Source organism: Anoplophora glabripennis, unplaced genomic scaffold (genome assembly GCF_000390285.2).
Source record: "Anoplophora glabripennis isolate ALB-LARVAE unplaced genomic scaffold, Agla_2.0 scaffold940, whole genome shotgun sequence".
NCBI lineage: Eukaryota > Metazoa > Arthropoda > Insecta > Coleoptera > Cerambycidae > Anoplophora > Anoplophora glabripennis.
This window is the reverse complement of record NW_019417066.1, coordinates 17,255-33,262: the sequence shown is the minus strand read 5'-3', so window position 1 is coordinate 33,262 and position 16,008 is coordinate 17,255. Positions and strand designations below refer to the sequence as shown.

The 16,008-nt window shown below is 41.7% G+C and overlaps 1 protein-coding gene across 1 annotated transcript in view; it reads right to left on the bottom strand.

Annotated features, from left to right (window-relative positions):
• Positions 1–279, bottom strand: part of LOC108913863 (trichohyalin-like) — an 8,991-nt gene extending 8,712 nt beyond the window's left edge. Inside the window, exon 1 of the mRNA XM_023455893.1 lies at positions 38–279. Coding sequence (XP_023311661.1) covers positions 38–279 — 242 coding nt within the window. The remainder of the gene's footprint in view (positions 1–37) is intronic.
• Between the last annotated feature and the right edge of the window lie 15,729 nt (positions 280–16,008).

Sequence of the window (16,008 nt, the reverse complement as noted above, 5' to 3'; positions counted from 1 at the left end):
GTGTCGTCGTGCGCATGCGTCAAACGCATCGCGTGACCTTCCGGCCATTTCAGCCGGGTTAATTATTGCTGTTTCTTCCTGTTCCGCAAAACTTAATTCTAACTGGGGTCGATTAGGACCCGAAATTGGTCTTGAATCTTCTCCGTGGCTTGCAGGGACGCTGGGTTCCTCAAATACCCCTTCAAGGGATTCAGTTGACGTGAACGATTCCCGCTGTTCCTCCTCTAGATTGTTCTCTACGCGAGAAGCGCAAGCAAACTCACGCCTTCTCGAGGTCATGGTTTAGCAGGCACTAATTCGTGCAATGTTTCTATTAATATCCTACCGCGATACTATAACACCCTGTATTAGTCTTCAACTTATTTAAATTTCGCAGTTCCACTAACGTTTATTCGTTCTTGCTAGGGTCTGCTACCACTGGCATGGCTCGGTATAAGTTCACTACAGGTCCTTAGCCCTTTAGTTTATAGGACTATCTATGATTATTATTATTATTATTAAAGTCACTTTACTCAACTCAAGCCTAAAATATATCTAATTCTTTCAAATCTCTCACCATTGGGTTTAATGGGTCACACTAAGGAATGGTGCTGGCAAGGATTCTTATTGCTAAAGAAGAAAACTCGACACGCTGGCAGGAACGCGTATATTCCCAGGTTCACTTATAAGTTTCTTTTGTGGTAGACCCGTGGTGGCACTAACGACGCACCCGTTATATCTTAAATTGGTCCCTTTTGTCTCTCGCAACACCGCGTATCGCTCGTAACTTTATCACTCGTGGAATCGACCGTCTGACTTCAATTCTGTCAATGTCGAACCAAAACCTTTTTTTTGACAAGTCGTTTCTTTTTTAAAACGCCGACTTTTCCCCAATTTCGTAATTTTTCACTCGCGATTCTACCGTGATTTAATTTATCAAGCGGATAACACTGTATCGACTGAAATTTAACCATTACATTCCATTTAACAAAAGCAGTTCATTGCAGATTTCCGGCCACTTTTCTCTAGCTCGCGATCTTCACGGGACCGCGACACCACCCCCTCCAGAGACGAGTGGTACCATGAATGACCACCACGAGTCTATTACATTCTTTCTTATTACAATTCTATATATTGGGTAATAAATATATAAAAAACATTAAATTTGTAATTAACTTCTCAATAGTTTAGGGGTATAACCCCACAATAGGAATAGCGTTAGTAAATTTCGGATAAAAATCCTTTTCTATTATATCTTCTATCACCGGACCGAACGTGGAAGGAATCATCGATTCTAACTTGCAAGTTCCTTTTGCTTGTATAGTGGTGAGTCGTTTATTCTGCATTCCTGACGGTCCGGGTTGCGGTGAGGCTGGAACAAGGGGTACTTTTGTAGTATCAATTTTATGAGGAGATTTAAATACTAGCCTTTGACGGGCAGTGGTAGGGACTGCCTCCTCTCTTCTCCCTCTAGTCGGTTCCTCGTGGCCCGAGTCCGGATAAGACCAGGAGCCCTCTACTTCTTCGTCGGAGCTGTCAACTGGATCGTCTCTATCGTGTATTTGATCAGATTTTTCTTCAACGATTGGGTCTAATACGGGCGCCTCGGGAATTCCATTTCCCTCGGCTGGTAGATGCATGGGGTCTTCTCCGTTTTCTCTCCATTGGTTTCGGTTCGGCCACGGTCTCAAATCGTCGACGTGCATTAACGTCGGAATCCCTCTCCGGTCGACCTCATAGACGTTGTGACCACATACTCGGATAATAACGTAAGGTCCGACCCACGGTAGCCCGAGTGGAGTACGCGTTCCAACCGGATTTCGCGTTAATACCCGATCACCCGCGTTAAACTGTACCTTCGGTTCTCGTTGTTCAGGGTATACGTCTCTATTAAATATGCTTTGTCTCCGTTGAATTAGTCGCAACCGTTCCTCGCGCTCATTCGGTGCATTTTGAATCGGACGCTGCACCTCAGGGTGCCTCCACTCCCCCGGCCGCACGAGAGGAGCACCTAATAACGCGACGCTGGGACTCACACCTATCGCACTGTTTTCCCGATTCCTTAACGTGAATAATGACTGTTCAATGGCCTCGTCCCAACGATTCTCACCCTGGGCTTGACAATGTACACGAAGAAGTTTTTTTAATTCTTGATTGCGCCTCTCCACAGGATTAGCGCGCTGTTGATAAACTGGCGAAAAATATTGTTCGATATGATTATTCCGTAGATATCGGGCAAACGCATTACTTTTGAAGGTAGGTCCGTTATCACTTATAAGTGTCTCGGGATAACCCCATCTACGAAATACCTGTTCTAGAAACCCGATCATCACTCGCGGACGAACCAACGCGACGGGTATAGCCTCAAGCCACTTCGTGCACACATCCGAGAGAACTATAAGAAAGCGATTTCCGCGCAGAGTCCTTGTGTATGGCCCCATAATATCTACACTTGTCACCTGCCACGGTCTCTTTGGCGGTCTCGGCCTCAAAGGTGCGTTCTCCTGGTTTGCGCCTCCGCGCTTGGTCGCCGCACAGATCAAACAATATCGAACATATGTGCGCGTTTGTTTTCTCATCGCCGGCCAGTAGTACAAAGTCGACATAGCTCTAATTGTTTCATCGCGTCCAGGATGCCCAGCTTCTGGGCTGTCGTGAAATTTATAAATTACTTGCCGCCAAAAATTAATTGGTACCACCAATCGTCGTCTGCCATCCTTGTTATACCAGATTAGACCATCCTCTACTATATATTGGTCACGGAGTGTCCTCTTCCATTCTATGTCCGCGGGTTCCTCCCCGTTTTGCAGCCGTGGGATTCTGATCCGGGTGGCCGCATACTCTGGGCTGTCCCGTTGAGCCCTGACTATTTGCTCGTACAATGATAGGTTCTCGTCATCGATCTGATTTAACTCTAAAGGTTGCCTAAACACTGGTGGTATTCGGGATATCGGGGTTCTCTCTTCGGGATTTGGTTCCATCGTTTGTAACACTATTTGCTCAGGTCTCCTCAATTTGACAGAAGGTGCTGGTGGGCTCATCCGTTCTTCATCTAGGGGCATCAGGACTTCCTCACCTGGATGCCTACTTAAAAAATCCGGCAAGTCATTATGTTTCCCGGGACAATGTTCTACCTTAAATTTAAATTCTTGTAACAGTAAGGCATACCGGGTGAGTTTGGCACGGTCGTCCCGATATTTTTCAAGCCACATTAACGCTCGACTGTCGGACCGTAATATAAATTCTCTTCCTTCTAGTAAATGTCGATATCTTCGAACTGCCCAGACCACCGCCAACACCTCCTGCTCATTGCAATGATATTTCATTTCTGCGCGAGAAAATTTGGCGCTGGCGCAGGAAATGACAAATTTTTCATGATTAGGTCCCTCTTGGTACAACACGGCGCCCATACCATAAGCGCTAGCGTCGGTCTGTAGTATGAATTGGTCCCTATGGTTTGGGCGGTGTAATTTCAATGGATTCGATAAGGCTCGTTTTAATCTCTGGAATGACTCTTCCGCGTCCGGTGTCCATACAAACTTCCGTTTTCCCAAAAGTTGAGTCATAGGAACGGCAATCGTCGAGAAATTCGGTACGTATTCTCTTAACCAATTAGCAACTCCGAGAAATCGTTGCAGTTCTTTTTGAGTGGTTGGCCTGGCGAATGTCTGGATCTTTTCTAGATGTTTAGCCTGCGCTTCGTTATGGGTCGCAGTAACCCGGTGTCCTAAATAATTTATCGTCTCGGTACCAAACCTACATTTCGTTATTGAGCATTTTAAAGAATGACATCTTAATCGTTCCAATACAAGTCTTAGGTGTCTATTATGATCTTCTCGAGTCTTGGAGTAAACAATTATATCGTCAAGATAGACGTAGACAAATTCGTTTATGTAACCTGACAGGACTTCCGACATCAAATTTTGAAACGTCGATGGGGCGTTCTTCAATCCGAAGGGCATTACGACAAACTCGTAAGCCGCCCCTTCGGGTGTATGGAACGCCGTCATCGGGATGCTTTCTTCTGACATTGGCACCTGCCAGTAACCACTACGAAGGTCAAAAGATGAAAAAATCGTGGCTTCGCCGATATCTTTTAAGATGTCCGGTATGGGAGGCAGTATTGAAACTTCGTCCTCGGTTATTGAATTTAACTGACGGTAATCAATGCAGAAACGGGTGGAGCCATCCGGTTTCCTAACCAGTACAATCGGGGAACTATACTGGGAATGACTCCTCCGGATAACACCGGCCTGCAACATTCTAATGACTTCTTGTGAAATTTTTGCCTTCTTATCGGGTGAGAATTTGAACCTTCGAATTCGAAACGGCTTACTGTCTCGTAACCTAATCGTGTGCTTCACCAAATTGGTACACGGCTGGAGTAAGTCCTCTTGAAAGACTTCTGGAAAGTCGTTCAATACACCTTCGTAGTGCGGTATCCACGCACTTGGGCAATTCTCTTCTTCCAGTTTGATAGGCGTGTATAACCGCTCCTCCCGCCTAGTCACATGCCAATAAACGGCTCTTCTGACCTGGGTTCCGAAATATATACCGCCTTGCCGGTAATCCAGGGTTACTTCCTCCGCGCATAGCCAATCTATACCTAATATTACTTCTTCACGAAGGCATTCTATCAAATAAACTTTTATCAATGTACTACATCCTCCTACTCGCACTGGGACATCCACAGGACCTTCGGCCCACACTTCTTTTCCGTCTGCCAAGCATACCCATCTTCCTTTCTCAGGCTTCTTTTCTTTATAATATTCCGCCCTTAAGAACGAATTCGTGGCCCCTGTGTCTATTAAAGCAATCAACTCATGATCATGGTACTTAATCATTATTCGGGGTAGGTCACAATTTTGGGCCGGTTCTTGTATGGAGTCCATTGAGATTTGCCCCCCACTGACTCCACAGCAGAGGGCAGCTTCTAGTTTTCCTGTCTACGGGGATTTTCCGGAGGTGGTGGTCCGGGTGGAGCTCGATTTGTCGTCTGTTGACTACCTCCCTGTGTTCTTGCTTCCAATCTTCGACCTTCTGTCGAATTCGGCTCAGGTAGGGCGCGGCGCGGACAGTCTCGATTTAAATGATTTCCCCTACACCAACGGCAAGTAAACTGTGCTGATCTCGGACGTCCTCCAAAAGGTACCAGCTCTCTCTCGGTCGTCTGTCTTCCAATTTCTCGTTCACCTTGGACAAATCTTAACTGCATTTCGACTTCTTGTGCAGTAGCCGATAAATCCTCAATCGTAGCTATCTGCGTTCCTACTAAATGTAGTTGGATATCTGGTCTTAACAAGGTACGAATTTGCAGTACCAACGTTCTGGGGTCCATACCCAACTCCAGTCTTCTATACAACGCCATCTTCCTGGCTATAAAACCTACTACATCTTCTCGCTCTTCTTGAATTTTACAGAATAGATTCCTCTGTAAATTCAATCTCAAGTATGCGTTGTCGAATCGATTAAGCAAGTTAATTGAGAACTCTTGGAAGCTCCACTCAAATTGTCTGTATGGTCCATACCATTTCTCAGCATCTTCTACCAACCGGCTGACAGCGAATTTAGTCCAATTTTGTTCAATAATCCGCTCTTGTACGCATATGTCCTGTATTCTTCTTAAGAATCTTCTTGGGTCCTCGTAATCTGACCCCGCATATGTAGGGTCGAACTCTTTAGATATTGTTCGGGAATTTTCTTCTCTATGTGGTCTGTTTACAGCAACTATTACTTTTTCTATAGCTTTACTAAGTGTTTCTACCAGCTTATTTCCATTTACTTCTGTTTCATATTTTGGGCGCCACTGGGCTTGATTAAACCTGCAGCCCAGTACAGGTGTTTGGTCTTTTCCATCTAATAATTTATCCAAAGGATTTTCTTGCACGTCTAACTCAGGAGGCAGAACGTGAAGACTCGCATTATCAGCGTCGTGGGTCGCAGCCCCACGTTGGGCGCCATGTCGTCGTGCGCATGCGTCAAACGCATCGCGTGACCTTCCGGCCATTTCAGCCGGGTTAATTATTGCTGTTTCTTCCTGTTCCGCAAAACTTAATTCTAACTGGGGTCGATTAGGACCCGAAATTGGTCTTGAATCTTCTCCGTGGCTTGCAGGGACGCTGGGTTCCTCAAATACCCCTTCAAGGGATTCAGTTGACGTGAACGATTCCCGCTGTTCCTCCTCTAGATTGTTCTCTACGCGAGAAGCGCAAGCAAACTCACGCCTTCTCGAGGTCATGGTTTAGCAGGCACTAATTCGTGCAATGTTTCTATTAATATCCTACCGCGATACTATAACACCCTGTATTAGTCTTCAACTTATTTAAATTTCGCAGTTCCACTAAGGTTTATTCTAGAAAAATGCAAAATCTTTATACTATAGAACCAACGGATACTAACTTGACTTTCACTTGACTATTCTGTCTCTAAACTATAATATTTAAGTCTCGTTACACTATTACTGTCTATATAACGATAAGAAATACTGTCTATTGTCTATTTGTCTTCTTGGTTTCAGAGATGTCGCACTAATGGGAAATTTTACGACTTACCGTTCTTGCTAGGGTCTGCTACCACTGGCATGGCTCGGTATAAGTTCACTACAGGTCCTTAGCCCTTTAGTTTATAGGACTATCTATGATTATTATTATTATTATTAAAGTCACTTTACTCAACTCAAGCCTAAAATATATCTAATTCTTTCAAATCTCTCATCATTGGGTTTAATGGGTCACACTAAGGAATGGTGTTGGCAAGGATTCTTATTGCTAAAGAAGAAAACTCGACACGCTGGCAGGAACGCGTATATTCCCAGGTTCACGTATAAGTTTCTTTTGTGGTTGACCCGTGGTGGCACTAACGACGCACCCGTTATATCTTAAATTGGTCCCTTTTGTCTCTCGCAACACCGCGTATCGCTCGTAACTTTATCACTCGTGGAATCGACCGTCTGACTTCAATTCTGTCAATGTCGAACCAAAACCTTTTTTTTGACAAGTCGTTTCTTTTTTAAAACGCCGACTTTTCCCCAATTTCGTAATTTTTCACTCGCGATTCTACCGCGATTTAATTTATCAAGCGGATAACACTGTATCGACTGAAATTTAACCATTACATTCCATTTAACAAAAGCAGTTCATTCCAGATTTCCGGCCACTTTTCTCTAGCTCGCTATCTTCACGGGACCGCGACACTATGATGTTGAAAGTAGGTTGCAATTGTAGAACTATCTGCTAAGTCGGCAAGGACATGATGTCCTACATTATTATAATTGTAATTAACAATTTGAGAATCTGTCCAGTATATTGTTTTCTTTATTTCAAGACGTAAAACGGATTTAATTTTATTTATTAGTTGAGCTAATAGAAGAGCTCCGCATAGTTCAAGCCTAGGTAAGGACATGCTTTTTAAAGGTGTCAATTGGGATTTAGCACATACTAAATGCGCATTAATTTCACCCTGTATATTTTCAGAACATAAGTAGACGCATGCTCCGTACGCTAGCTCCGATGAATCGCAAAAACCGTGTAGAATTATATTTACTGCGTTCGGTATAACAATGCAACGAGGAATCTTAATTGAATTTAAGTTTACAATTTGCTTTATAAGATTTGACCAATCAATTTTTATTGAGTCCGGTAGTATTTCGTCCCAATCCAAACCGTTTTGCCATAATCGTTGAAGTATTATTTTTGCTGTAATCAAGCAAGGACTAATGAGGCCTAGAGGGTCGAATATTTTCGCTATACTTGATAAAATAATGCGCTTTGTTACAGTTTCACTATTTTGAATAATTTGTAATTTATACAATAATATGTCGTCGCGAGGTTCCCATAGTAGACCGAGAGTTTTTGCCTCTTTACAGTCGTTAATTTGGAATGGTATATTTTCGTGGGAATGTTCGTTATTTTCAAATATTCGCATGTCGTTCGATAACCATTTTCTTAAGGTAAAACCGTATTCCGATAAAATTGTTTCTAATTGTTGTTTTAATTGAATCGCCCCTTCTAACATGCTTACGCCCGTCAATAAGTCATCCATGTAAAAGTTTTGCATTATTACTCGGCTAGCTTGGGGATAGTCATTTTTACAATTTAAATCGACTTGATGTAACGTACGTGTTGCCAAAAATGAAGCACTGGCTGTGCCATATGTAATAGTATTTAAACGAAAATGAGAAACTTCTTGATTTCTGTCTGATCGCCAAACAATCCGTTGATAATCGCGTTGGGATTGGTGTATATTTGTCATACGGTACATTTTTGCGATATCAGCTGTTATTGCAATTTGGTGTGTACGCATTCTTATCACGATATCGACAAGATCGCATTGTACTTTTGGCCGATTTTTAAAATGTCGTTTAAGCTTATTCCGGTTGTTGTTTTACAAGAAGCATCGAAAACTACTCGCAACCTCGTGGTGCGGTAAATAATTTCGAATGTTTGCTGAACTAATTTCATCCGCTTCTAATTTCGTCATATGACCCATTGCCTCGTATTCTTCTAAAAACTCCGTATATTGCTTTCGTAGCTCTGGATTTTTTATTAGTTTATTTTCTAACGCCGGCGCCGTTTAGTTGCAATGTCTAATGATTCTCCTAACTCGTACATGTTTTCTCGAAAGGGTAATTTAACTGTAGCCCCGTAGCGTCTCGTTCGTAATTTTCCCTGAAATGCTTTTCACAATCTAATTCTTCGTTAGATAATTTGGCATGTGAATTATGAATATTTTCTAACGCCCAGAATCGTTCCAAGTCGTCATGTAAAGTATTATTTGTTACAAGTAAACATTTATATGTTCATTGCAATATGTGTCTGAATTTATGTAAATTGGACCCGTAATAATCCAACCTAACTTCATACTTTGTAAGTATTATGGAACACAGTCCATTTATTCAACTGAAGGATGTGGTGCTGTACATGCGGTTCGGGCAGAACCGGGCAAACAGAAAAGGAAGAGGAGCTGTCACGAGTAAATCTTCACCATCGCCAAAAGTCCGGACAAGCTAAGAGAAGGGTGGAAAGTAGCGTTAGGGCTACATCGCGAGATCGACGAGTCATCATGGTTCCAAGAGGTTGCCGAATCCCCTTGTTCGACGATCGCATCGTACCTGACCGCCGACCTATGAGCATAAGTAGTTCCAAAGTAGGGGGGAAGCCGATTGGGGATGAAGGATCCGCAGCTACCAGCATCAGTGGAAGCAAATACGTGGCAATGGATTCATTACGAAATAGTGGAATGGTTGACGAAAATACTTAAGGAATCCGGCTGAGTCGAGCAAAGCAAAGAAAAAAAGTCGAAGGGATTCTTAGTCTCGTGATTCGGTGTGTAAAAAGGATAATGTAAGCAATAGTAAAAGTACACATATACCGCAGCGGGGATTCCGATCCAATGGCACTGGCGCCGGTTTGTCAAGGTGATGCTGGAAGGGTTTGCCGCCTGGTTCGCTAATCGGATTGGCGGATGTGGTCAGGGTGCGTGTGATCCGGACGGAAACATGACGACAGAAAAAGGGACAAATGATAACAAAAAAAGGGGGGAAATTGGCAGGATTTGTAATCTTGTAAACTTGTAGACAATACAGATAGTAAGTGTGTTACAGGTCCGGCTTCAAGAGTGGAAGGAAATCCAGCTCCAGAGGTAAGATCAGCGAAGCCGGCTGCAGAAAATTGATAATGATATTTTTGTTAATTAAACTTAGAGAGTAAGTGTGTTTTAGACCCGAACCAGGGGTAGGAATCTTCCAGGCCCTACAACCGGAGGAGATGCATTCTCTCCAGTTGGAAGGGGTCATGTGCAGTCACCCAGAACACCTAGTGCCCAAAAGGGAAGCTCGAGTTACACCGTGCCACTGGAGAAGCCATACAACAGCGGAGAGACGCCCGCGGGGTCTACCAGAGGCAGGCCACCAGGACTAGCCTTGCAGCCACCAGGGAGCAGCCAGGACAACATTGGCTGGTGGAGGATACTCGAAGTGGAGCGACCAGCGGAGGGCAGGCGCCTTCATGGAGTTACGGACGCCCTGCCTAGCGACCGAGTATTGCAAAAACTAGGAATCTGGAAGCGGCAGCAAAACGGGAGAGGCTAGTCACCGCCTTACCAGTTCCAGACCCATCCCGTGCAAGCGGAAGTTGCATCTTGTAGACACGTCACCAGATTCTCCGCGAGTTAATCGCTACGGATGCCAGCAAATCCGCCCAAACAACCATCTGAGGCAGGCCAGGGGACGATGTAGCGGACCAGAAGTGTAGATGGAGGAGAATGTAGACATCCAGTGATCCCAAATGAGACTTCCTTCTTGACGTCATTCAGATAGAGGAAGGACGCGATCAGCAGCGGTTACTCCAGGGCCACGGAGGAAGAAGGAAGAAAAGAAGAATACGTCCCTAGCATAGCATAGTAAATTGTAAAGAATTTCTACGTTTCGGAATGGATGGGCCAAAAAGTAAATTATTTTAATCAACACTAATTTTATCGAAAAGTTAATAGTTTACAAGTAGGTTTAGCGACGCCACAAGGCCGTTCTTCGGAGAAGGCCCCATGAAATTTAGCAGTATTTTTAACAAGTTCGCTTAGACCGTCGGGGCCATGTGTTGAGCATCTGGTATAAAGAGAAAAATCGATATTTCTAATAACGCGCGAAATGCATTCGAAAGAACACGTAGGAATTCCGATATATTTAAATAAGTTGTTAGATTGTGGTGAGGAAAAAAATAATAGGTCAAATAGCTGTTTTTTAGGCGGATTTTCCAAGCTATAAGAATATATTAAATGAGGTTGACTAATCCGTCCCGTATTGCTACACGGAGTCACTAGAGGAAGGCTAGGGTTACTTGTAAATTCAGTCCATTAGATAACTATTAACATGGCCATAGTTATGCCAAAGCGCCCCGATATTCATTTTTTGACAGAAATATGGCCACCTTAACTTATTTTTTCGTAAATTGTATCTATTTATCGTCGGAAATATGCAGTCAAACTTTGCGGTCAAATTTGCGGACACTCTGTATACAGTCTGATGGTTTCTCGGATTATTATGCCGTAGCCTGTGAACCTGGTCGCTGCCAGTTACAGAATTACCTTTCATTTCCTTAGCCTTAGCTAGGAATCCTTGACCTACCGTTGACGTTCTCGAGGTAGGTCTGTGAAGGCGGACTAATTATTAGAACTTCTAGGTCCGCCCTCATGTTCACTTCGGTTCTTATTGGATGTAAGGCCACTACGGACGGAACCGCTCCTCAGGTAATGGTAATCTTCTGAGATGTTCCGTAGTGTCAGCCTCTGTAACTGATTGCATCCAAAGCTTCCAAAGGTTTCGCCCTTCTTCACTGTAAGCATCTTTGGTAGTGACTCTATAAATGCTTCGCCGCGACTGAGGCTGCCTGCGACCTCATCACCGTTCTTTTCTAGGCATCTTTTAAACTTTAATACATAGCTACCCTACGATATATACAGGTATTTACTTATCATTACGTTTTTGTTTACATTTTTTTTAACTCTACCACTACATACGTGGTATACCTGCTGCATGTCTCTCGATTTGCTGTAAGTACCCACTAAAAATTGTATATTTCTTACTAATTTTAAAGAAAACAGCAGTACGTAAATTCCTTGTAAGGAACCTTTATTAATTTGTCCGTTAAGTATCCGATGAACTATTATATTTTCCTATGTTAGTAATGTAAGCGTGGAACTCTGTATTTATTGTGGGTCTGCGTACTAGCATCCGACGAACCGTTGATCTACGTCACAAATCGGCTATAAAAGGCCGACCTCCGGCACCTGAGATTCAGTAGTGTTGATCGGCAATATCCTCAACACGAAGTAAGTCCGCCTTCCCCCTTGGTATCGGCAATATTCCTACCAAGGTTCCTTTCTCCCTATCCGTCCGTCTGAGAGCAGAGCGTCGGCAATCTCCCGCCTGTTCTCAGCATCCGCCCTATCCGTCCGAGAGCAGAGCGTCGGCAATACCCCGCCTGTTCTCAGCATCCTCCCTATCCGTCCGTCTGAGAGCAGAGCGTCGGCAATATCCCGCCTGTTCTCAGTACTTCCCCTATCCCGCCGTTTTCCCGAACAACCGCCAACTTGAGTTGACCACCGAAGTGAGGGAAACTTAGTTTTCCATTTTCCGTTTCACCGAATGTTAGTACCGACCGCCACCGAATTGTCCGTGGGAATTTATTTATTTAATTGTCCGTTTAAAATAAACTAGAGGATATCTATTGGGAAAAGTGGTTTCTTTTCTAATCAAGACCCCTGGTGTATCTTTCTCCACTGTTGTTACCCGGACGGCGACTTTTTGTGGGACATCCAGGTCTCACACTGAAAGTTCGTCACACCCTTCACCTTTGTATTAGTACATTTGTTTCATTAATTACTATATTACATTCGTATTATTCCACAAACGTCAAAAGTTGTGAATTATCGAAATAAGTTGGAGCTAAACACTTCCAGGTCGTGGAATGTTGTTATTTCTTTGTTTTATACCATTCTGGATTTTTTGCCGATGATTTTGTGGCAGAATACAGATACAGACGACAAGTTTCACAAAAAGACGTTAGTGCAGCGATGAAAATGGGATAACCTAAGATTTATTTCTTACATATTGCCGCAATTTAACTTTATATATGGATTTATCTTTTTAAACACTTTCATAAAGAAAAAAATATACATTTTCAAAAACTTTTTTCTAGTGTCTAAAAAAAATTACGTTGAAGCTCGAACGGTCAGGAGTGTTCTGTATATTTCAAAAATTCATTGATTGCAATATTTTTATGACAAATCATATCTTATTAACCAGACGTTATAAGACTTTTCTATTCTTTTCAGAAATTTATTGATGGCAATATTTTTATGAAGAATCTTATATTTAGAACTCAGAAGCATTTTGCAAATTTATATACTGAGTGTTTGATAAAAATGAAACTGGCGGACTAGGATTTTTTTCTCATTTCACTACCCAATTTCCTACATTATTTATTGAAATCTCTTGCTGAAAATTTAATTTAGTTACTAACCAGACGCTTTCTTTGAAAATCCATATACTGGATGTTCTACATACATTGACCCAGGTCAGAATTATCGGTCCAGAGGCTTCTGTATATTTCAGAAATTTATTGATGGCAATGTTTTTATGACAAATCATATCTTATTAACCAGATGTTTTGTACTGGATGTTTCATAAAGCTAACACAGGTGGTCTAGGCTTCTCTATTCTGTTTGCTTTTTTACTTTCTCTACTGAAACGTTTTGAAGAAAACTGACCATTCGCTTTTTGGAAAATCCATATACTGAATGTTCCACAAAATTGAGCCAGGTCTGATTAACAGGCAAAATTTTCCTTTCTCTTTTAACTTTATTTTTACTTACTGAAGGCTTTTATTGAAAAATTGTATATTTACTAACCAGATACCTTTTTGGAAGTTTATACTGGATGTTCCAAAAAATAATCTACTTAAAAATTATGAAACAATGAAACTTAACTTATTTTTTTCCCACTTCTGGGAAAAAAAAAACTCGTTTTGTTCTGACAGTAGCTACTCGAGCTATTCTATCAGCACCAGGATGGAGTTTCTCTACTTGTCCCAACGTACACTGTAAGGGAAGTGAATTATCAATTTTTATAAGGACTACTGTACCCGGTTCAATTTTAACTGCCGATTTGTTCCACTTATTACGCTGTTGCAACGTATGTAGGTACTCGGAGTGCCAACGCCGCCAGAAATCGAAATGCATACGTTGCAATAGTTGCCAACGACTAAGACGGTTAAGAGATAAATGTGACAGATCTGGATCTGGTAAAGCAGTTAAAGGCTCTAGTGTTAAAAAATGACCTGGCGTTAGGACCGAAAGGTCGTTCTTATCAGAACTTAAAGGGCACAAAAGCCTAGAGTTTAAAATAGCTTCTATCTGAGTTAGAACAATGTAAAACTCTTCGTATGTTAATATTTGTTCTCATACGACTCTAATTAAATGAGACTCTACACTTTTAATGTTTGCTTCCCAAATACCTCCAAAGTGAGGCGCAGAGGGTGGATTAAAAGACCATTGAATTTGTTCTTGTTCTGCGACATATTGCATGTACTTTGAGAGTTCTTTTTGAGAATCAACGAAATTACTACCGCAATCCGAATATATTTGTGTGCAACGACCTCGACGGGCAATAAATCGTCGTAAAGCAGCAAGAAAACATTCTGGAGATAAGTCTGAAGCAAGTTCTAGATGAACTGCCTTGGTTGCAAAGCACACACACAAGCACAAGTACGCCTTTTGCGATTTTACTCCGCGAGACTTGCCTAATATAATGAAAAATAGACGACATAATCAACTCCCACACATTGAAAAGGTTTAATTTGGTTTACACGTGTTGGAGGTAGATCATCCATAATGGGTTGAACAGAACGTGAATTTGTTCGAAAACACCGCACACATTTGGAAAGGCAATGATGAATGGCACGTCTGGCAGACAAAATTCAAGCTTGTTGGGAAAGAAGAAACTGTAGTATCTGGGGACCAGGATGAAGATAAATTTTATGTACCTCTTCGATTAAAAGTTTTGATAAACGATGAACTCGAGGAAGAAGTGCAGGATGCTTCTGATCATAAGACAATGAAGAATGAGCAAGTCGACCACCTACTATGATAATACAATTTTTGTCAATAAACACGTTAAGTTTTCGAAGTGGTTTACTGACAAGGTGTCCCCTTTCAAGTTTAGCAATATCGTCGGCAAACGATACATGTTGAACACGCTTTATCAAAAGAAGAAATGCACCAAATAATTTGGAATCAGAAAATCGAATATTATTTATAATACGAAGGCAGTTTTTTCAAAGGAGCTACTTTGAACTTGGCATAAACAAAGGAAACATGAGTAATTTCATCAGGGCTAGAGAATAAGAAGTATATGACAGCTGCATAGCCCTTTTCAGAAGTATCAGCGAATTCATGTAATTCGCATTTTTGAAAAGATTTTGGAACTATACATCTAGGAATTTTGAGAGTTGATAAAGAAGCTAATTGAGCTTGATATTTTTGCCAACTATTGACAACATCGTTTGGAGGGGTCTCATCCCAACCTAAACTCCAAATATCAGACGTTTTGCAAAGAATGTTAAGGGAGTGAAGAACCCAAGAGGATCAAACACCTTTGCCAGATCAGAAAGTATGAATCTTTTAGTAGATGCCCTATCGATTTGAGACAGAGAATAAGAGAAATAATCATGTGAGGGAAACCATTTTAGACCTAAAATTTTTACTACAGAATTTTCATCATCAAAAGATAAGGATTGTTGAGCATGATAAGAGATGGGAATATCAGATAGAAGGCTGGGGTGATTACTACTACATTTTCTTAATTGGAGTCAAATTTTTTAGAATGGTGTCAAATGAAAAATCAGTAGATGCAAAAAACGACCACACTGAATTAACAGTAGAAAATTTTACTTTGCCCATAATAATCCAACCAAATATAGTCTTAAAGGCGAAAGGTTCGTCATGATTACCGTTGATGCGACCATCTTCTAATGTTTGGGAAAATATGTCAACGCCCAAAAGCATATCGATATTACCGGGGATATTGAAACTCGAATCTGCTAGATCTATGTTATGAAGGTGTTTCCACTTTTCCACAGCAATAGGGACGTTTGGCATGTCGAAACAAATTTTGGGTATTACTAAAGCATCAATGTTAAATACTGGAGAAACTTGACCACGAGGTCCAATTTGACATTCCACTGAATTAGAAGCTGATGAAGACATTTGTCCTAGACCAAAAATAGCGTGAGATATTTTTTTTGTATTCAAACCAAGACGATTGGCACAAGTTTGTGTAATAAAGTTTGCTTGACTTCCTCCGTCAAGCAGAACGCTAACATTTTGATAAAATCCTCGAGAATCTAATATTTCAACAATAGCTATTGGAAGTAGATTAGTAGTATTATTGGCAGCGACAAGACTAGTAAGCGAATTAACTTGTTCTGAATGAGAAGGACTATTAACAGAAATATGATTTGTTGAATCCACATCAAG